The sequence below is a fragment of the Pithys albifrons genome, chromosome 13 (assembly GCF_047495875.1).
Source record: "Pithys albifrons albifrons isolate INPA30051 chromosome 13, PitAlb_v1, whole genome shotgun sequence".
Classification (NCBI taxonomy): Eukaryota; Metazoa; Chordata; class Aves; order Passeriformes; family Thamnophilidae; genus Pithys; species Pithys albifrons.
Genome location: NC_092470.1, coordinates 4,416,233 through 4,440,081, shown reverse-complemented (window position 1 = coordinate 4,440,081; position 23,849 = coordinate 4,416,233). Strand labels below are relative to the sequence as shown.

Below are 23,849 nucleotides of genomic sequence, written 5' to 3'. Positions count from 1 at the left end.
CCTTTAAAAAAATCACACAAAGGGCCTTGCACAGAGCACAGGATTGCCAAGGAGGCACAGACTGCTCTGGTGCTCCTTGCTGGGGGATGGACCTGAGGGCTCACACAGCAGGAGCTGGGCAGCTCGCCCACGACCAGCACTGGCATGCAGGGTGTGGGGAAGGGATGTGGGCACAGGTGGCAGCCACAGTGCAGGACAAACACATCCTCTGTGGTGCAGGAACTGGTTGGATCAGTCTCCTGAACCAACAGGCAAACACCCACGTTTCAACAGCCATCAAGAAGGGGAAAGGACGTGTTAGAAACATTTCTGTTCCTCACTCGACTTCATAAAGCTGTTTGAAATTTGTAATTGCAGTGCAATGACCCAGAAAGGAAAGGCCCTTCTGTAAAATCTGAGGAGAGCTCCTCAGCTTTCCTTTGAGGTTCATGATGTTCTATTTGTTACAACCACTGCCTGGAGGGACCAGAGTGGGAACAATGCACGGCTTTCATCTGCAAACTGAGTCTCCTCCTAAGGACTCCTGCAAATGAGAAGCACTTCTAAGGAATGCTAATATTGCCTACTACTGGTTAAGTTTTCCTAACAATTCAGACAAAATTTTTGAGCCAGCTGTAGATGTTGAGAGCTGTGCATAAAACTCAATTAAAAACCTGCTTTAAGATTGACATTCTGGTGGCATTAAATAAGTGCAGCAACAAATGGTGTCGAAGGAACTGAATTTTTTGATGACTTTGACTCCATTTAAACCAGATCTTTTGTCCAGGGTATTTCCCAGGCTGTATTTATCTCATTTGCTCAAGAGGCAGAGACAGTTCTATCAGATTAACATGCAGCAGCAAGGTTACTATGGCAGGCACAGCTTGGTGGTGCTTATGGTTATTAACCCGTTTCAAACATGTCTCTGTGCACAATTTGGGGACATCCAGCTATTTCTCTGTAATTCATGTAGTCACTTCCTTTGCTGAGGCACAAAATAAGTCTGCTCAGATTTTCTTAGAAAGCATTGCCACAAACACTGCTTTAAAAAGTACCAAAAATTGCTCTCTTTCATGCAAACAAGATATTTATTTAAGAAGTCAAATTACCACAAAAAAACCCCAAATCCTCTGTGGGAAAACCTTTGTCATGACGTGTCCCAGTTCAGCAGGTGGGACCAGTTTATCACTGTATGGGTGTGACCAAAGCTGTGGATTCTACACCCTCCATTCATTGCCCAGGAACTTTTACCAATGGATCATTTGCAGCAGCTGCCCAGGGCACACCTGACCCCTCAGGCTGGGACCTGGCTGGGAAAGAAGCCTGGCAGAGGAGCTGGGAGAACTCCCCTCTGGGCAGTCCTTGGCACCTCCACACCCACCTGAGGGCTCAGCTCTGCTCAGGGGCCAGCAACGATTCCAAAATCCCCTGACTCCCAGAGTCAGATTCCCCAGTGTGGAACTCCCTGCCCTGGGGGAGGCACTGGGGGCTCCCACCCAAACCTGAGGTGACAGAATCTTGGGGTTTAGGACTTCTGGGATCCAGAGGAGGATCAGACCCTCGACAGGAGGAGCCCACCACTCTCGCCCAGACTGTGCCATCATCTGCACCAACAGGTTTGTCCCTTCCTTTTCCTTTGGACTCAGAGGAACCACGTGGGGCTCAGTACAGGGGCCACCAAACCCCCCTGTGTTTGTGCCCCAGGGGGCTGGGTTACACTGCTGGGTTTGGGGGTTAAACCCAATTTCTCTTTGTGCCACTGCATTTATTGTAATATTAAATTGTAACTGACTTCTAATCTCTTTTGTGTTGGGTTGATTTCTTCTGTTGGTTTACCTTTAAACCAGCACAGGATGGAAGGAAGAAAAAAAACACTCAACTACCTTCTGTTGCTAAAAATCTGTTTGCACTTGTTGCCTTAGGATTTAAATAATAAAAAAAGTAAAAAACCCACAAAAACACAACAAACCCTCCAACCTGAAAGATTAATGGAGGAACAGAACAGTGGAAAAAAACCCCTGTGGGTCTATATGGTTTTTCAACTCAGTCAAAGATCAAGGACAAGCCCAGGAACTCACCTTGGCCGGTCTGAGCCTCTGGCACGCGCTCCCGGATGACCCTGCAGGCGTCATACACTGCAGTGGAGGGCTCAAACTGCATGGTCTTCACCACATTGCACTGCCGCACACAGATCTTCAGGGACAGCGCCACCATGGTGCCAAGGCCCCTGGGAGTTCCCACTAAAGCACCTGAGAAAGCAGTAAAGAATCATAGAATCAGTTGGGTTGGAAAAGACCTCCGAGATCATCAAGTCCAACCCTTGATCCAACCCCACTTTGATTTCCAGATCATGACACTCAGTGCCATGTCCAGTCTCATCTTAAAAGTCTCCAGGGATGGTGAGTCCACTCCTCTCTGGGCAATCAATTCCAATGCCTGACCACTCTCTCTGGAAAGAATTTTTTCCCGATCTCCAACTTCAATTTCCCCTGGCAGAGCTTGAGCCCATCGTGCCCCCTTGTCCTATTGCTGAGTGCCTGGGAGAAGAGACCAACCCCCACCTGGCCAGAACTTCCCTTCAGGCAGTTCTAGACAGTGCTGAGGTCACCTCTGAGCCTCCTCTTCTCCAGGCTAAACACCCCCAGCTCCCTCAGCCTCTCCCCTTCTCCAGCCTCGTTGCTCTTCTCTGGCCCCACTCCAGCCCCTCAATCTCTTGCCTCAACTGAGGGGCCCAGAACTGAACACAACACTCAAGGTGTGGCCTCACCAGCTCTGAGTACAGGGCAAGGATCACTGCCCTGGCCCTGCTGCCACACTGTTCCTGATCCAGACCAGGATCCCATTGGCCTTCTTGGCCACCTGGGCACACCTGGCTCACGTTCAGCCTCCTGTCAATCCAAGGCATTGCTGCTTTGAGTTTTCCATTTAATGCTTCAATACACTCAACACATTCATTAAACAAATGAAAGTGGCTCAGTGGAATTGTATTTATTCAAATGCTGTTCTGTATAAAGTCTCATTAGTATCATGAAGGCAGAAACTCTCCAAATCATATATTTTTCTTGGTACACTGGAAATTCATTTTCCAAACCCTTGTGTACAAGGACTCAAATGTTGATACTTTCCCTGAGGTAGGTCAAAATGGTGCAGAGAACAATACACTTACTGGGTACATTGCCAACATATTTTACTGCTGACAGAATTATTTTTCTCTCACCACACCTTTTTATTGAACTACTTAGATTAGCTGGTAACCAACAGCCTGAAATAACCACTTGATCATGTGGGATTTTCCTGGTCCATAACTTGTCCTTTCTCAAGATTCCAAAGTGTGCAAATGCAGTGTTATGGTTTTCCTCAAGTCTCCACACAGATCTGCTGGATGCTTTTAGCCTTTTGTGCAGCTACACAGAGCTTCAAGAATGAGTTATTTTTCATTTCAGTTCTATTTCAGAAACTACACTAAATTTGACAGCATTTTTCTACAGAAACAGGAAGCTGCAGATGCTTTTTGTATTGTTTCATTTTGTAGGTAGTCTGGGTTTTGTCTCAAATGTCTTGCCTTGCTGTCCAAACCTCTCTTCCATCATTAGACTTTCCAAAATGATGTCCAAGAACTCTTCAAAACACAAGTCCTTTCTCCATGATCTACTAGAATGCCCAAAGAACTTCTGCATAAATTCATGCATGTGTTTTTAAGAAGGAATTTCCCAGGGAATCCTACAGAGTATCTCCACGAGCTGCAAACTTGCTGTCCTCAAGCTCAGGGGCCTGACTTCACTCTCCCCCCTCCAGCAGTGCATGATCACTGCAGTCTGTACCCCCTCCAGTCCTGTGTCCCTGCTCAGCTCAGGGTGGTGACCACCAGCTCCAGCATTGCATCCCCTCTGGCAGGGCTGTCCCCTGGCTCAGGAGGGTATCCTGCTTGCACTCAGAGTCTCCTGGGTTGCCCACAGCTCTCTGGGTCACCTTCCCAGCATCTGGTGGGGTGGCTGAAGTCCCCCAGAAGGATGAGAGCCTGCAATGCCTCCTGTAGCTGGAGCAAGACCTTCATCAACAGGCTCCTCTTGATCACTGGTAACACCAACAACGAGGTTCCCTCTATTGCCTTGGGCTCTGATTCCCACCTACAGGCTTTCCACCTGCTCATGGGTGTTCTGCAGAGACAGCTCCTGGCAATTTATCCATCTCTGGATGTGCAGGGTGATGCCTCCCCCTCTCCTTCCTCCCTTGTGCCTCCTGAACGCTCTGCAGCTCCAGTCATGGGATTCATCCCACCAAGTTTCAGGAGTGCCAACCAGGCATGGCTTTCCAGCACCATGTGCTTTGTCAGGTGTGACACGATGCTGTACTGGCTAATTTCAAAACAAGCAGGGGGCCCACTCCTTAAAATTTGGAGAAAGTTCTTTTAAAAGTTCACTGAGCAGTTTCTCAGCTTGTTAATATTTTCTCTTTGTGATTGTGTCTATCAGAAATGTCTATCAGGAGTCCCAGAAGGCAGCCTGGGCTGGTCCTCTGCATTGCAGAATGATGCATCCCTGTGCTGCCCCTGCCAGGTGCTCATTTAAAGCCTTTGAGAAGCTCCATTGAAATGGAGCTCACAACATCCACAGATAAGTTGCTCCATTTTTATTTTGGTTTTTACTACTTCTCCATTTTGGGTGGTTCTCCCTTACTCACACAGGTTTTCCATCCTGCAGAAGAATTTTTTATCCCTGCCCCATATAAACAGACATGCACATTTATCCCTGGCATCTTTTTTTCAGTTTTACAAGTTGGGAACCTGCTACTGTGTGTGCCCAATGCCTCTCCTTTTTTTTTTTTTCCCCCAGGGTCAAATTCCACTCTCTAAAGAAAGAAGGACCTAAATACATCACTGCTCTGGTGTCCTTTGACTCAGTGCTCTTGGTTTCAGAGACACCAGAAGATGCTTTATTTGAAAAAGAGCTTATGAAAAGAGCTCAGGACTTCTCAGCTTCCTTCAACATAGTCCTCAAACTCAAGAGGAAGGTTTTCCTTTGCCTCCTCCAGATCACCCTCTGGCTCTAAATCTCCCCTCTTGGCTTTCAGCAATAAATGGGACAGGCAGTTTCATTCTCCTGGGGAACAGCCAAAACAGGACAGCTGTTTTTTCTCAAAAGAGCTAAGAATTTGGTCAAGGGAAAGGGCTGAGATCACTGAGCAAAACAAGGGGGAAAGATCTTCCCCATTCCCTCTCTCTTCCATACATTGATTCACACAACATTTAAATATTTCTCTGTGCAAGTAATGGACACTTTCTGCTTCCCAAAAATCACTCAGTGTCTGGAATGGCTGACCAAAAGCCAAAAGGCTCCTGGAAATTAAGAGCATTTTACATGAAATGGTTTGCCTGGTACTAATTCCCTGTGTGTAACAAGGAGGACATTTCTAAATCAGACTGTGACTGATCTGTGCTTGTAAGGCAGGAGACTGGAGTAATAAATGATGGATCTGACAGGTTTGGGAGGGAGAGCAGCAGCTCTGAGCTCTCCAGAAGCCACAGATGACAAGTGAGAACCCAGGTGCACCACAGTGCCCACACTCTGGGAAACCTGGAAAAACTAAACCAGAACCAGTGCTGGAGTACAAATGAGCAGGGCTCTGTGTGCCCACAGACATGCCCAGCCAACAAAGCAAACAGGCACAAGCATTGCCAACAGATAATAGCCAAGGTAATAAGATATAAGATAAGACAATATTATCCTAAGATATCATCAAGGGCTGAAAAGAGCAAGGCAATATTAAAGTTCTTTAAAGTAAGCTCAGGCTGGAGGAACATCTGCCCTTCTCCCTGCAGTGCAGCAGTGGTGCAACCACAGCATTCCTGCAGCTCCAGAGGGCAGCAGTTCCCTCACAGCTGCCAAGGGCTCCCTTGGCACAACCACCTTCTCAATTCTGACACCTTTTTAGGGGGTTGGCATTTTTGAGGAACTTTTCCAGGGACAACCAGCCTCATGCACAAACACCACACCTGTAAACATGGACTGAAGCTGTGCCTGTCAGGAAGTTTGGGATGGAACAGCAAAGAAATAATGGAATACCTCAAAGTCCCTTCAATCACTTCAAAGGCAACATAAAAACCAACAGAGTCAAAGTTGATGTTCTAAATGGGCAATAAGTACAATATCAATCTGGAGGGTTCAGAAGTAACCTGGGGGGACTAATCAGAGCTCCTGGAGCTTCCACAAGCAAGGAAAAAAGGATAAGCCTTCCTTTCACCAGTTAGAATACAAGGAACTGGACACTGCACAGCACAAACACTGTTTATTCTGTCTGCAAGTGTGCTCAGACAATGCAAATGCCAGAATTCTTCCAAGCCCCCTGTCCCAAGAACTGTCCTGCTCAGCCACAGGGGCTGAATGCACACACCACATGTGCTGATAGGCAAGTTTGTGTTAAAAACCCTCAAGGATCTCAGGCAAAATTCACAGTAGGAATTTTACATGGACTGAATTTTACAAACAAACTACCAGGGAGGAAAAACCCACAGCAAAATGCAGATGAACCAGGGCAAGCTGTGAAAGGCTGTAGGACAGCAGGCTGCAATCATTAGCAAGCACTAATAGATATTCTCAGTTCAGGCATTACCATTGTACAGGAACAGCATCTATTTTGCTAAGAACCCAGCAAGGAAGTTCCCTCAAACAGAATTATGTAAGAGGCCGAAATATTTCGGTCTAATTAAGAGTTGTTTATAGGACAGTCAGCTTATTAGCAATTCAACTCCAGCTTGCTTTTTAAGTGCAAAGGAATATTTGCAATCTAACTGGCTAGAACGCGTCTTCAAAAGGAAGTCTGAATTACAAGGGACAACAGGAGGAATGTCATTGTTCCAAGCAGGGCCAAAGCAGCTTTTAGATAAGATAAGCTTGACTGGAACTAGTTTTAACACCGAGATCAGCAGCTCCAGGGGTATGAGCCTCACTGTGGCACTCAGTGACATGTCTTTTGAAGAGTCCTTTTGCTCTTAGTTTGCAAGAATTGCTGCAAAAGGAAGTCAAGACCAGAGAACACGAGTCTCTGTAGAAATCAGAAGTGAATCAAAAACCTTTAAGTTCCTCTCTCAATGAGGTGTTTCCACCAAAGACATGAGCCCTCCTAAGACAGCCCCTTGGGAGTACAGTAGTAAAGATGTTCACAGGTTCTATAATTAAAACAGTATCTGAGATCTAGAAGGTACTTTTGTTTGCTGTGACTTGGTTTTGGTCTTTTAGGGGGTTGTTGTTGGGTTTGGGGAGGTGCTCTAGTTTTTTAAGCCAAAGGGAACCCTTATTAGGTTTATCCAAGCCCAGGACAAGCACTGCAACTTGTCTGAAGTGACTCTATATATAAATATATGCATCTATCCATCTATCTATCTATCCATCCATCCATCCATCCATCTGTCTGTCTGTCTATCCATCCATCCATCCATCCATCTGTCTGTCTGTCTATCCATCTATCCATCCATCCATCCATCCGTCTGTCTGTCTATCCATCCATCCATCCATCCATCCATCCATCCATCCATCCATCCATCCATCCATCTATCCATCTATCCATCTATCCATCCATCCATCTATCCGTCTGTCCATCTGTCCATCTGTCCATCTGTCCATCCATCCATCCATCCATCTTCAAATGTATTTTCTGATCTCTGGTAATTTAAGGGCACCTAAGAAAATTATGGGTTAAGGAGAATAAATGAAGATTAAACACCCTTTTTTATCCTGTGGAAGAGTTCATCTTATAGAAAACTCATTTTCCAAAGCAGCCAATGTGACTATTTGAAGCATTTCACCCCCAGATTCTAAATCACACTAATGACAGTAATAGGTTGAACTACAAAGTGGGCTGTTAAATCCAGCCTTGAACAGGTCTCTATATTCACACCATGAAATTTGGAAGGGCAATTTTAAAGCTTTCATGTCTAGGCTTCCAACCTTTGAGCACAGCCACTTCAATGCTTTTTCTGCCTTGAATTAATTGAAGCCATCACCCCAAGCTCTGAGCTGGACCTGCCACCCTTGGAGCTACCACAGAGCAGGAGGTAACAAACCCCTCAGAGTTGTTACTTGAGTCATTTAATGACACAGAACATGACCTCGAGGGTTCACATATTGTGGTTTAAATATTACTCCGAATTTCCTATTTTACTTCATTTTTAAGTGCCATCTGTTGGCAGAGGAACAGTATTGCTGAGTTCCAGACAAGCTGTCATGGTAAATTCTTCTCCAGCTTTCCTTCCACCCTCCCAAACATCACCTGATGATGCTGCCCAGGAACTTTTTAATCATTTTCTTTCTGGAGAACAGCACTCAGGAGTTATTTCCTACTACTCTACTTGATTATCTACCTTAGGGAACATGAAGGCAATTAATTAATTAATGGGCTGCTCCAGTTTCTTACGGGCCTTATAAACAATCTCCTTTACTTGTTACAGAAACTGAACAATCCAATAACACAAAATCCACTGAGCTACTGAAGGCACTGAAGTAAATCCATATTGATCATTTTGATCAGCAGCATCACCCAGAATTAGATGGGGTAGACAAGTCTTCAGAAACATCTTTCCCATCCAGAAGATTAATGAGGCTCAAATTAAACAATTTTTTGGCAGTCCTGTGATGGGGTTTATGTGGAATAGTTCTGTGCTCTCACTGATTCCATCTGAATCATCCGGACTTAACAGGCATTGAATTGGCTTTGAGTAGGTTTGACCCACCTGTCCCAACAATCAGTTACTACAATTATTTAGAACAGATCACTAAAATAGGAAGAGATGCAGAAAAAAGTGAACATTTACAAAATGTTATGTGAATTAATGCAACAGCAGTGGAGCAGGTCAGCAGTCACCTATTTAAGAAAGCCCAGAAGTGGCAGGAGGAATTCACACAACTGCTGGTCCCACTGGGCACCCAAACCATCATCCCATGAAATCTTCACAATTTGATGATGAAGACAAAGGGATTTCTGACTTGGAAAACTTATTTCTTGCAGGTCCACTTGAAAGCAGGAGCCTTGGTAAAGAGCTCAGTCACTGAGTGAAAATTCAGTTTGACAGCTTAGAGACTGACTGTCATTTATATCAAGCACAGCACAGCAAAGTGGGTCCCAGCCAGAAAGTTCCAGCTCCTCTATAGACAAGGTAACCCAATTTTTCTCTGTTCAAGTACCCAGAATGCACTAAAATTCAGTCTGTGTTAAAAAACACATACACAGAACAATGAAGTGCACTTTAAAATGGTATGGCTCAAGATAAATCCAAGTGCCTGAGCTACCATTTTTATTTAAATCTGCTGGATCTACTGGGCTTGTCAGGAATACAAATTACAGCAAAATCCCTGTCACACAAATATGAATTTCCACCATGTCTTTTGGCCCAAGACAGTGATTTAAATGAAAGGAAAAAAAAGGGAGAAAAAAGGCAGCTAAGGGGATACTGAATATTCTCTGTCTTTCCCACCAGAATAATAGGCCAGAACTTGTCATATCAGAAGAAACCCCCTCAATCCAAATGCTCAGTGCAACCCAAAGCTGACTTCATAACACACCATGGCTGTACAAACCAGCAGCAGGCACTGATGGTTTCTGTTTCCTCCAAACTCTCACTTTTTGTACAGGTCAGACACACAGTTACAGTAAGAAAATCTTGGTCAAAAAGAAGAACATGTTCTGCAGAGAGTCCACAGTGAAGAGTCAATAAAAACTGAACAGGTAGGTAAGTGCAATAAAGACAAAAGCAGAGGGTTTACTTGGAGGTCAATAAAGAATCACAGAATCATAGAATGGATTGGGTTGGAAAAGACCTCCCAGATCATTGAGTCCAACCCTTGGTCCAACTCCAGTCCCTTTACCAGATCATGGCACTCAGTGCCACGGCCAAGCTCAGCTGAAAAACCTCCAGGGATGGGGAATCCACCCCCTCTCTGGGCAGCCCATTCCAATGCCTGAGCACTCTCTCTGCAAAGAAGTTTTTTCTGCTCTCCAACTTCAATTTCCCCTGGCAGAGCTTGAGCCCATCGTGCCCCCTTGTCCTATTGCTGAGTGCCTGGGAGAAGAGACCAACCCCCACCTGGCCAGAACTTCCCTTCAGGCAGTTCCAGACAGTGCTGAGGTCACCTCTGAGCCTCCTCTTCTCCAGGCTGAACACCCCCAGCTCCCTCAGCCTCTCCCCACAGCACTTGTGCTCCAGTCCCTTCTCCAGCCTCGTTGCTCTTCTCTGGTCCTCCTCAAGAAGGTACTACATGCTAATTAAAGAACACCCTAATTAAGAGCCAGGGAGTATCAGAAAGCACATAAAAAGCCATATCATAGAATCAACTGTAAAAGGATCACTGATGTTTCTAACACTTCAGTGTTTGATTCTCTGGCCTGTACAGACAACATTTTATAGGGGCATTTTTTGCTGTAAGGCACCTCCTGCCATGACTAACATCAAGAATTGGTGAGTTTTTTCCAACAACTGACAGACATTTTAGTTTTAAACTTGCTGTGTGAACAGAACTCTGCTGCCATCATGGACATCTCTCTTGGAAACAGAACCAAGCAAAGAACAAAGGAAAGATGAGCAAAATTTCCCAGCTGACACCAAGCCCAGAGCAGGGTAAGACAAGAAAAGCCCAAAGGTTAAAACTGCAAGAACATCAACTCACCAACCAGTTGGCAGAAGGACTTTTAACAGAATTTGTTGCAAGCAAAATGATCCCCTGTTGGATTCCTAATATGCACCACAGAACACGAGGTTATGGGCCTGGAGTCAATAGGTTAAAAACCCACCAAGTGCTTCCCACAGATACTTCTCAGACTTGAAGATGCATTTTTGGTGTCACTTCTGCAGAGAGTTACCAGTGTTGAAATGGAACAGGAATTTTTCCCTGCAAAAACTATTAGACAAGAACAGTGATTCTACTGACTCAGCCCAACCCAACCCTGTTTCTGTACAAAATGTGATGGGAGAGGCCTCAAACATGGATTTTTTTGCAAAAAATGTACAGGACAACACACTGGAAATTACTGAATCAGGTTTAAAAAATGTAATTACACAAAAGAAAGAGAGGAACAATTAACACCAACTCAGACAGCTCAACAGGTTGGGGTTTTTCCCCATCAACCCCATGTAGTTCAACACTTTAGCACACTTTTTGCTCAATGATACCTATTGGAGAATTAAAAACAAAGCAAAGCACTCTTTGAATCTAAATTGTAATTCATTATGTTTCTATTTTGCCAACAATCTGGTCTCTGTCCCATCTACTGCAGTATTATCCAGGCAATTTTTTACTCACAACCAATCCCAATTTTGCATCACCATGAGACTATTAGAATTTCTGTATAAATCATCATTCTCTACCAATTTTCATGTCACCAAGACATGAAGATTCAGAGAAAAATACTAAAAATAATCCAAAAAATTGCATGCCAGCCAAGACAGCACTACTAATCCAACACACATCCCTCCTTAGAAAGGTGGTCACACAGAAGTGTCCCCACAGCCCAGTGAGTGCTGGAGATGCAGATGCCCCACTTTACACACAACCCAAGTGATGCATCCATAAAACAGGCCAAGCAGAAAACAGCAGATCACACAATCTCCTCCCAGGGCTTTTAAACAGCTGCCAGAGAAAGCTTTTCCTGCTCTTCCAACCTCCATAACCTCCCTGAGATTCACCACAAGAGCAGTTACCAATCCTAGCCTACATCATCTCAAATCCCCATCCTTTGGCAGATGGTGTTGCACCAAGGCTGGTGAGCTCAGGACATGCTCCTCTCCTTTACAGATCCCACCAAATGAGCAGGGGAGGAAAGGAAGGCACAACAAGGTCTCAATACTTCAACATTTCATGCCATCTCCAAGGCTGAGCGTGGCTGTAAACAAGTTTTGAACATCAGTTTTCTGGTGGAGGCATCAGGCTCTGTGCTTTTTGAATATTAAATTGTTTTTTATTAAATAAGAACATTTTTTTTCAACAGAAGAAACAAACAGTGAATGGTTAGTCAAAGGAACTTGGGGTAAAACATACAAAGAGGAAAAAAAAGATTGGCTGAGGAGGGGAACAAGACCAATAGCAACAGAAGGCTCAGTTACTGCAGAACCACCAACACTAATTAAAACAGAAAGGCTGAGCAAGAACATCCTGCACCCACCAAATCAACACCTCTGTCACAGCCACCAACAGGACAACACAGAGACTGAGACACCCCTCAGGGACATCAGAGTGAATGATTCAAGCAAGCACCACAGCATTCCTTTTGCTTTAAGAGTACTCCATACCCCCAAGGTAAAAGCTCACATGGAAGGATAGAAATCAGAAGTTTGTGTAATCCTTATAAAAATTTCTGGACAGGTTTAAGCTTGAGAAAAACCTGAACCTCTGCAGAGAGCAGGATTGAACCCCCAAAAGTCTGCTGCTCCCACCACAGAGACAGACACAAAGAGATCACCATACACTGTTGAGCTTCTGTGTCCAAACATTACAAGTCAATTAGATTAATCTTAGCCTTGTCCACTGCCAACTGTGTGCTCAGCTAAGGTCACACCTCCTCCTCCATCACACAACCACAGAATCCCAGACTATTCTGAGTTGGAAGGGACCCACAAGGATCATCGAGTCCAACTCAGGTCAATGGCCCACACAGGGGATTGAACCCATGGCTCTGGCATTATTACAGCCAAGTTTCAACCAACTGAGCTCATCTGATGTGCTCAGACAGGGCACATCTTCCCCAAAAGCTCTGTCAGCCTGGCAGACTCCAAACAGCTGAGGCTGAACTCTGAGAGTCCTCAGTGCTCTGATTATGCACCCAAACCACCTCCCTTTCACCTTGTCCTTGCACACACCTCACACCAACTGCCAGGCTGCCTTTGTTACAGGCTGCTCTGAAAGTTCACTAAAGACATTTTTCAAACATGGGGAATGGCAGGACAAAATTCCATCAGCAACCTTTGAGTATTCCAAGCACCATTTCCAGATGAGCACTCAAAGCCAGGGACACATTAATACAGGAATTGTGTCCAAGGTCAAAGGAACTCCAACAGCTTGAGAATATGGAGTGAGATTTATCACCATTTTGCCCAAAGGCAGTTTTCCTGCTTTGTGACACCCTCTGGAAATGGGAATGTATCTGGGAAGTTGTGGGGAGGATTTTCCCCTGTTCTCTTTGCAACTCTTACAAGTGCTAAGATGAAACAGTTAAGTCTTCTCAGCTGTTTGTTCTCATACCAATGAAAGGCAAGGCCCTTTTTCCTAAGGCTTAAAGGACTCATTTATTACATGATCATATTCTCCAGTCTCCCTGGAAACTGTTTAAAAACAGCCCATGTCTGTAATGGTCAGGTTAATCCTCAGGCTGTTAATTGCAATATTTACTTGGCACTTCAACATTCACAAATCACATTTGTTTTTCAGTTTGTTTCTGTCTTCATAAACACAGCCAGAGTTGTATATATTGCACATATTCTCTAAAGAAAATTTCACACTAATATACACAAGCAGCAGATACAAGTTCTTTAATTACTGTTGTGGGGTTTATGTCATTAGATGCATAACAAAGACAATTAAACAGGACCTTACCTCAAAATTAAACTTCATTTAATAGATAATAAAGTTGCCTGAAAGTACTGTTGGACCACGTGGAAGGCTTCCAGTAACCAGGTCTGTAACAAAACATACAAACAAGTTACTTTCTTATTCCCAGGACAATAATTTCTATTTTTCAAGTACCTTCTCTGTCAACACAGTGGAAAGGAAACAACTCAGGAAGTTTTAAGCTTCCTTTTCTCTTTGGGAGTCACAATTTGCATTGCCAAAAGGAACAGCTATGTGTTCAAGAAAATAAAATTCAACCCAGGCTTCCAACTCACACAAAAAAAGCTCCTGATAAATGAAGTGAGTTTTTACAGGCAATGATGACACCACTTGCAGCACAAGGCTGGGTGTTAACATGAATTAGACAATCCCACTGCCTTCTCAAAGCATCTATTTGGCATTAACTCTGCTTTTCCATGGTTTGCAGTCCCTGTGAGGAGTAACAGCCCAAAGCAGCACAGGAGGAGCCTCTCTGGGCAATTCCCTTTCACAAAGAACTCCCTTCTGAAAGTACCAGTGCAGGAAAAGTGAAAATAGAACTACAGCTCTGGTTTGGCTTTAAAAGATGACAAACTTTGGCTCTGGTTTGGCTTTAAAAGATGACAAACTTTGGCTCTGGTTTGGCTTTAAAAGATGACAAACTTTGGCTGTTTTGAGGAGGTGAGTTTTCTCCTTTGGATGTTTTCAGGTTTTGTTTTTTAAGAGTTTGTTTCCTTTTTTCCCCCCTAGGAGTACTAGAATCATTTGTTAGCTCTCACTCTAATCAAAAGCCCAACACAGCATCCTGGTTTAATAACCACAAGGATGGGCAAACCTGTTTGTACACCAAAATAAACTGCAGTTTCATAAGTCCAGACCCCAAAATGCTATGAAATAAAACACCACCTTCTCTCTAAGGATCTCAGCACTTTTCCAGGCCCAGTCTTATGTCTGGTCTAGGTCTTGCTGCTCACAAAGCTTCTGATCCATGTGTGCAGACTGGACTTATGGCAGGCTCTGATCCCACTTCTACATTTCTCTCTCAGCCCAAGCTCTGAGCCACAACAGCTCTCCAAATCTGAAACTAGTTTATGTACCAGAAAGATCAGGAAGTTAAAGAATAAAGTTGCACATGTTTACAAGTACACAGCAGGGAGTGCCTTTGAGCAGAGAAAAGCCAAGAGCAGCAAAAGAATTCCTGCAACTTTTCACCAACCAAAGCTGGCAAAAAACATTTTTAATACAGCAAATTCATCACAGGATGTTTTGCTTCTCTTGGTTGGTTAGAAAAGTGATTTTTCTTTAGCCTTTCAGTGGTCTTTTGAGTAACATCAGGTCTATGCCAAGACCACTACTAAGTGCAGGGTTTGGTGCAGGTCAAGGTAAATGCAGGACAAACACTTCAGCACCAATGGATCACCTGCATAAAACTGGCACTGCAGTAGTTTCCTACTTGGAAATTTAGCCCCCTGCTCACACTCATCCTAATTTTTCAGCACCTACCAAGTCTCCAGCAGTGCACAAAGAGTATACAATTAACTCTAATTCAAGGTGTGCCACCCCATGGATTTCCTGCTAAACTGAAGGTCAGGGTAACAGCAGTTCAGGCACAGAGGGTCTCATGGCTGGTGCAGTCCCTTGGGTGGCTCTAGCAGTGCCCAATGGGTTCACCTACAGTGCCAGGATTACAGTAACATGCCCCAGCCCTGCCCAGAAATTCAGCACCCACCCTACCTCCTCAAGCCACTATTTACTTCTCCACATTTGCACATCTCTTAAATGGCTAAAAATCTGGTTTAAATGCAGTTGTGAAGCATTTCAGCCACTGGCACCTGACCCTTTCTTCATTGCCAGCACTTTGTTGACGAAGGCATCAGAAGCCCCTTGGAGCCCCAAGTTCTGAGAGCACCAAGAAGCATCTTCCTCTCAGAGGCTGACAATGGACTTGTGGCAAAACACACCCATCTGGGAGACAACAAGGCCAGAGGAGGTACAGAGAATGAAGTGACCATCCCAGTGCAGCTCCTTTCCAGTTCCACCCCACAAAGGCACCCAAATAAATTCAACACATGCTGCTCATTTCCCATCATGGTGGTTCCGAACTCTGAAATGTCTCTTGAATATGCAGTTCTAAAACAGAAATGTTGCTCAAAAAACCAAACAAATGCCATAAACCCCCCCCCCCAATTCTTATTTTCAAGCTGTAAACCAGACTTGGGGAACTAGAAATTTGCTTTTCCATAGTTTATCAGGAGGGTCTATCTACCCATTGAAGTGTTAATGAGACTGGGAAGGAAGGAGGTGAAGGAACTGCTCTCTACATCAAAGGAAGAAACACAACAATTCATTTGCACAAACTACTGGGGAAATTCAATTAGTAGAACACTATGCTGCAAAATTATTTTAAATAGTAGATTTTACGTTATCAGAATATTTAACAGTAGAAAAATGAATGAATCTTGTGGAGTTTGAGACAAACAAAAGATGCTTCTTGTGCTATGGCCAGTTTGAACAAATGTCCCTGTGCAAACAACATGCATTTTTCAAGTGGGTTAATTACTGCTGAAGCAGCCACATACTCTTTTCCTTATCGATAGGGAGATAAAGAGAGCCTAAACAAACTATTAATCCCTGTTTGTTTATTCTATTGTCCTCACTTCCTGGAATGTGCTCAGAGCTGGAAGCAGACTGCCCAAAGCCCAGTCAGCAAAGGGCTGCCCTGAGCCCTGGCTCTGATTCCTCCCTCCCACTGCAGCCTCTTGCAGGGGGAAAAGTGAGTGCAGAAAATTCAGGTTACACAAAATTCAGGTTACACAAAATTCAGGTTACACAAAATTCAGGTTACACAAAATTCAACAGGAATTTCGAAATATTTGGGGTGTTTCTTACTCCCCCCCCCTCTTCTTTTTTTCCCTAAGCTGCAGCTCCATTTCTATCAAATGCTTTTGGTTCAAATGTTAGTGATGCTATTTATAGAGCAAGAAAAGCACTGAAGTGGAACACACTTCCCCAATTCCATTGCAGATTCCTGCACTGGGAATTAGAGATAAATTAGAGTTTTGCCCTTTATAGATGTTTCCTGGGTATTCTGCAATCTCAAAATTCTTGATGATAGCAGAATTTAATTCAGTAGCATTTGGATTAGAGGCTCACTCAGACTAGAAGGATAAATTCCAGCATCCTCTCACACTACATTTTCTGAATGGGGAAGATATTTCTGCCCATGTTTTTCCTTCAGGTTTATGATGTGGGATTTTTTCATGGTGTGTTTTGTGGGGTGGGATTTTTTTTGTTTATTTATGCTTTTTGGATTGTGTAGCTTTGGTTTTTTGTTGTTGTTTGCCAAGCATTGCTGGAAAAACCACAACCAAATCCAAATATACACCGAGTATGGATTCCTAAGTTTCAATCCTGTTGGCACTCACCACCACATCACTGTTCCACCCCTGCTGAATGAATCTGCCAACAGCTGGGTATTTTAGAGCTACAAACAGGGGGATTGTTCCTTCCCCCACCTAAGACATCAGGAAATTCAGTTCAGTGCCTCAAAACTTTATGTTCCCTGCACACAGGAAAGGTGTTGAAGGGCCATTTCAGGTTGGTACAAATTCAGATCACAGAACCATAGAATGGATTGGGTTGGAAAAGACTTCTGAGATCATCAAGTCCAACCCTTGCTCCAACTCCAGTCCCTTTACCAGATCATGGCACTCAGTGCCACGGCCAAGCTCAGTTGAAAAACCTCCAGGGATGGGGAATCCACCCCCTCCCTGGGCAGCCCATTCCAATGCCTGAGCACTCTCTCTAAAATCCTGGCTCCTCCTTATCTGTCTCTATTACTTGCTCCAAGACCACTTCAGAAATGACCAGAATTCACCTCCTGGAATGAGTTATTCAGCATTTAGGTAAATTTAACTATCCTCCAGGTGAAACTGTGCTCTCACATGTAATTCTTCCCTTACACTTGAACACAACACCACAAAAGTGGTGCTTCAATCCAGACTTTCTTTCTGGCTCAGAGATGGTGGGAGCTCAGCCCTGCACTGCTCTGCCAAAACGTTCAGCCTCTGAGGATCCGTTTCCCTCTTATCAGATCTCATGTACTGTTTTTCAGCGTCTGTTTGTCAATCCTTACAACAACCTGCACATCTGAGATGACAGTTTTGAAAAGGCACAGCTGAATTCTGCAACACACAAAGTATGGCATTAATTTCATCTCAAGGTTTCATGTTTGTACAGGGCAGAAACAAAGTGCCCACTGTGGTCATTTCAGGTCAACTACACTCTGCTAAATTTTCAAAACCATGTAAAACTCATCTCTCACATTATGAAGCTCTCACATTATGGCTGCTGAGCCAACTTTCTGTGATTGAAGTTCATCTGTTTTCATGAATGTGCTGGTTTAAAGGTAAACCAGCAGGAGAAATGAACCCAACACAAAAGAGATTAGAAGTCAGAGTTACAATTTAATAACAACATTACAATCAATGCAATGGCACAAAGAGAAATTGGGTTTAACCCACAAACCCCAGCAGTGTAACCCAGCCCCCTGGGGCACAAACACAGTGGGGTTTGGTGGCCCCTGTGCTGAGCCCCACGTGGTTCCTCCGAGTCCAAAGGAAAAGGAAGGGACAAACCTGTTGGTGCAGATGATGGCACAGTCTGGTGGAGAGTGGTGGGCTCCTCCTGTCCAGGGTCTCATCCTCCTCTGGATCCCATGAGTGGTCCCAAAAGTCTCCACCCCCAAGATTCTCTCCCCTCAGGTGCAGGTGGGAGCCCCCAGTGCCTCCCCCAGGGCAGGGAGTTCCACACTGGGGGATCTGACTGTGGGAGTCGGGGGATTTTGGAATCATTGCTGGCCCCTGAGCAGAGCTGAGCCCTCAGGTGGGTGTGGAGGTGCCAAGGACTGCCCAGAGGGGAGTTCTCCCAGCTCCTCTGCCAGGCTTCTTTCCCAGCCAGCTCCCAGCCTGAGGGGTCAGGTGTGCCCTGGGCAGCTGCTGCCAATGGGCCATTGGGAACAGTTCCTGGGAAATGAATGGAGGGTGCAGAATGCACAGCTTTGGTCACACCCACACTGTGATAAACTGGTCCCACCTGCTGAACTGGGACAATGAACATGAACTTTCTATCAGGCAAATACTACTTGTCTCCTGTTCAAAGCTCTTCAAAGGCAGCCAACAGTTTTCCATCAAGGAGTAGTTAGTATTCAAACTTTACTCTCAACTCCAACTTCCTCTCTAAGTAAGTTTAAAAGAAAGTTCTAATTTTGTTGTCCAGTAGAACAGAATCTTGTTTAATGTAAATTGTACTCTATCATTAGTTAAAAGGTAACTTGTTTCAATTTCATTATTCTTACTGTTATTACTACAGAAAAAGCTTCAGCAAATATTCACATTCAGCCACACTTGGTCAGTTCTCTAAAATATGTTTGCCCAGAATATTTTGTCTTGGTATCACATTGTAAAGTTTTGCCTCTCAGGAGACAAAGCAAGTGTGACTGATGCAGAGCAATGATGTGAAGCACCAGATGATGAACTATTTTTCATGAGAACAACCACCTCAGAAGAGTTCCAGGTCTCTGCTGAGCAGGGAACACAACTCCACAGCATCAGCAATTCCCCAGCACGGGGCCTGTTTTCTGAGGATGCTCTGATGCTGCACACTCAGAATATACAAACATCCACTTGCACTCAGGCCAGAATTAATCAGATTTCTCATCTGCTTACACTGACATACATTACAGCATTTCAGCAATCTACTGCAAAGATTCACTGGTTCAGTGGCAACTATTGAGCCTCTGCCCTTCTATGGCAATATAAATAAACCCAGCAAATTTTGCATCATCTTTATGAAAAAGTGTGAATTCAGCTGTCCTAAGTAACTGCTACGAATACAATAATATGTCAACGTGCACTTTTTCTTTAAGTCACGAATCACTGAGGCATCAAACATTTCTCCTCAATAAGCATCTTCTGGAGAGGATTCACATCTCCCTTCAAAACATTTAACTTATCCAAAAAGGCAGATCAATCCATGATATAACACTGGCCTTGCTCCCAACCCCCAGTCTCTTCTTCAGCAAAGTATATTTAACCTCCATTTTCACACCAACAAAACAAAAAAAACTCCAACAAACAAAACCAGTCTGGGCATAGTTAAGACAAAAAGGAATTTACAGCAAAAGGCATTTTAATAAAAAAATCCAAAGTCTTAAGCAATTAAAATGACTGCCTATTACAAAGGTTACCAGTTCCATGTTTCTTCTCAAAAATGTTAAAGAAAATACATTAACAAGAACATTTTAAACAGCTTGACTATGTGCATAGTAGATTTTAACCCCATATAAAATAAAACTATCACCAGACCAGGTCTTGCATTAAAACCCCTGCAGGAAGGGTAGGAAAGGTTCTGGTTATAAGTACTGACAGTTAAGCTACCTGAGACAAAAAACTTACTGCAATGCCAAGTCTGCCTTTAGCATGTCACTTGAAAGAGATACCACGAGGTTATAATCAAATTATGAGGTTATGAAAACACTTGACATGCAACTCATCGTCTCATCTTGGCTAATAAAGTCATTAGCAATATGAGTGTTGGGAGTTGGGATTCCATGTCCAGGGTTGGTGCATGAGCTGAACAGGCAATAAAATAACAGAGGTAATCTTTTAATGGACAGGTAAAAGGAGAGAATAAAAGAGAAAAAAAAACAACCCAAGAAAGCAGCACAAGGTTCTTGCTGTTGGTCCAACTTCTCCAGAGCATGTTCCCAGGACAGGACACCTGCCCTCTCCCTGGGAAAATGAGGTGTGCCAGCTCAGTCTGCTCCCAGCAGAGCCCCAGCCCGTTCCCACTGGAGCAGACAAAGCACACAACTGACTTCCTTGGCATGACTCACAGGGAGTTTGCCAACTTTCCAAAGGCATTCCTCGAAAGCTGGGCTGTGGATTTGCATCCAAAGGGTTAGTACAGCAATGGTTCACAGACTCCAGATACAACCTGTGAGAAACCAGCTTCAATAGACACAGAACTTGAGTTTTCCAGTTTTAGAGTATCCTCACTACACTGAAGAGGTTCTTTTTAAAGAGCAGTGGGTTGTAAGATCTCCCTATCATCAGATAAAGAAAGTTATTAAACACTTAATTTAGGCAACAGATTAACTATCCTGACAGTAAGAAACAGACTGACTCACAAATACACCAGATATCCAAAGTTCATAAATTTATGATGTATGGAGTGAGAAAGTGTTTGGAACTCAAAGCAGAACAACCCAAATCAAACTTCAATGTCTTTCTGTTATGGTGCCAACAAACCTTTAATGCCCAGGCCTGAGTGCAGCACAGGGAGTCTCCAAACACACAGCCCCAGAGCTCCTCAGAACCAAAGCTGGTTGTCCAAGACAATGTAACTGCACTGAGATGTGGAGGAAAGTGATTCCAACACACACAGATGTGCATCTGTATTACTGTTACTTCAGACATGCAAACACATTTGGTCTTCTTGCAGAGCTTGTGATGGCTTCTGTCCCAGTTCAGCAGGTGGGACCAGTTTATCACTGTGTGGGTGTGACCAAAGCTGTGCATTCTACACCCTCCATTCATTGCCCAGCAACTGGGAACAATGGCCCATTGGCAGCAGCTGCCCAGGGCACACCTGACCCCTCAGGCTGGGAGCTGGCTGGGAAAGAAGCCTGGCAGAGGAGCTGGGAGAACTGCCCTCTGGGGAGTCCTTGGCACCTCCACACCCACCTGAGGGCTCAGCTCTGCTCAGGGGCCAGCAATGATTCCAAAATCCCCCTGACTCCCAGAGTCAGATCCCCCAGTGTGGAACTCCCTGCCCTGGGGGAGGAACTGGGGGTCCCACCTGCACCTGAGGGGAGAGAATCTTGGGGTTTGGGGACTGGGGAACCATTCATGAGATCCAGAGGAGGAGCAGACCCTGGACAGGAGGAGCCCATCACTCTGACCAGGCTGTGCCATCATCTGCACCAACAGGTTTTTTCCCCTCCTTTTCCTTTGGACTCGGGGGAACCACGTGGGGCTCAGCACAGGGGCCACCAAACCCCACTGTGTTTGTGCCCCAGGGGGTGGGTTACACTGCTGGGTTTGTGGGTTAAACCCAATTTCTCTTTGTGCCATTGCATTGATTGTAATATTGTTATTAAATTGTAACTCTGAATTCTAATCTCTCTTGTGTTGTGTTCATTTCTCCTCTCAGTTCACGTTTAAACCAGCACACTTCAGGTGCTGTCCACACTGCACTCCATCCATCAGGGAGCACCCTCAGCACATTCACCACAGGCAAGTTTCCAGCAGGAGGAAGTCTGTGGCACCCCAGGAACACCCCACACTTCAACACCCCACCAGCAGTTTGAAAAAGACAAGTTCAGAACATTAGAAAACGTGGAGAAGACCAGTGTGTGGGCCATTTCTGGGGAGGCAAAGCCAAGGCACTACTGTCTGATTTTCCTGTGTGCTTGAAGCTCATCTTGCCAGCACAAGGACTTGGTATCCAGTCTCCCATACAGCATTTCAACCTTAACCAACCATCATCTTTAAATTCCTTCCATACACTTCCCTCTCCAAATACCAGCCATTTCTGCAAGGGAGACACATCAAACAGATTAAGAAGCTGAGTGTCTGCCTGCTGCATTTATTTTCTTGTAGGAGGTAAATGTCTGTCAATGAAACTGTGGGAGGGGGAATTTAAAAGGCAGCTTTAGCTTTAATCACTGCTACTTATTAGAGTTCCTCAGTGGCTGAGAATTCAGTGTGTCTACAGAGAGTACACACTGCTGATATATCCCACACCAGATCTGCATAAAGCTGTTCTTCTGCCTGATTTGTCTTGGAGGACATTAACTTCACATCCCAGAAAGAAACAGCACATCTTTAACTATGCAGCTGCCAAATCAATTCTTTCTGATTAAAAAGTGCTTTGAATTTCATAAGGTCTTCCCACAGATATAAATCTTTCAGTCCCAAGCACTTCCTGTCATTTTAATTGCTCCCCTTCAAGTCCCCCAAAGGACAAAACTGATGCTCTGCAGTGTTCACAGACAGGTTGAACAGCACTTACTGTGTCCTAGGGGAGAACATTGCCTGGAATGGCTATTGAGAAGGAGGAAGAAGGAGAGGCAGTGCTGGAAAACACAGACCTGAGAAATGCATGCTCTTAATACTCTGAACTGAAATCCAAAATACAGAAGTTCAACCTCCTATTCATTCCTCTCTCTCAGTAAAAAGAAGAGAGAGGTCTTCTCTTGACAGACCAAGCTTTCCAAGCTCATGTTTTGGGACTGAGACAGTGCCCAAGTTATGTTGGAGAACATGAAATACCCCTTTATGAGATGCTTCCACTACTCCTACATATGTGGTGATCTTAGATCAAGATTTTTAATATAAATATTACATATTTATTTAACAGGGTAAGGAGCAAGCAAAACCCCATCACACTTCTGCCCTGAAACGGTCTTGGATCACACCACACCTCCAAATGTGTACAGAGATTGTCCAACCCCAAATAAGTGACCACCTCCCACACTGGAGGTATTTTGGTTTCCAATCTCCATCCCTTCCCAGGGTTCATCTTGAAGGTCACTCCTTTAAGTCTCCTCCACACACCACCCCAGACTTCCAGAACCTTTTTGAGCAGAAACTCCTATCAGGTCCCCCCGAGGCCCTTTGCTGAAGAGAAAACATTGTTTGCCTTGGCTGTCAAGTATTTAAATGCTGCAAAAAACTTGTACTCAGAGTCTGTCACTCAGAGCTGCTGCAGATGGAGACGATGCCCTTCACCCACCACTGAGAAGTGCAGTTGGCACAGTTAAAAAGCAACCAAAACAAAAGAGCAAAAAAGAAACAAAGAAAACCCCAAATAAACAAAAACAACGACAAAAATCCCCAAGGACAACAAAAACCCCCAATAAAAACACCAAAATGCAATTCCTAAACACAACCCCTCCACACTGTCAGCACGTCAGCAACAAGTCAGGCTTTGTATGGAAAAATGGACTGACTTCTACCACTTTCAGTGATAGAGACCCAAGAAAGATGTGTTTTCACTGATCTTCTATTCATTGTCCTGGAGTTGAAGCCAAAACCCCCAAGTAAATCAAACAAGTTTTCTGTCTGGTCTGTTTGAAACAGGTCACTGTGACACCAACGTGCAGAGCACGAAGCCTTTAGAAGGAAGAGGTAAAACATGTTCAGTTCTGTCCATTCTGAGCTCCAGCCTGCAGATACATTTCAGTATTTTCACAATCTCATCTCCAGAATTTTTTCTTACAATATCCACCCAAGGGAT

At 44.3% G+C, this 23,849-nt stretch overlaps 1 protein-coding gene across 4 annotated transcripts in view; it reads right to left on the bottom strand.

The window, feature by feature from the left end:
- The window catches only part of TLN2 (talin 2), a 164,806-nt gene that overhangs the window by 107,142 nt on the left and 33,815 nt on the right, over positions 1–23,849 (bottom strand). For 3 of the 4 annotated variants that reach the window (XM_071568138.1, XM_071568140.1, XM_071568139.1), the window contains 2 exons: positions 13,554–13,636; positions 2,058–2,228 (listed from right to left, as the gene is read on the bottom strand). In XM_071568138.1, the coding sequence (XP_071424239.1) occupies positions 2,058–2,193 (136 nt within the window). In that variant the 5' untranslated portion in view covers positions 2,194–2,228; positions 13,554–13,636. Of the gene's footprint in view, positions 1–2,057; positions 2,229–13,553; positions 13,637–23,849 lie in introns of those variants that run through there. The other variant, XM_071568141.1, reaches the window with a different exon arrangement.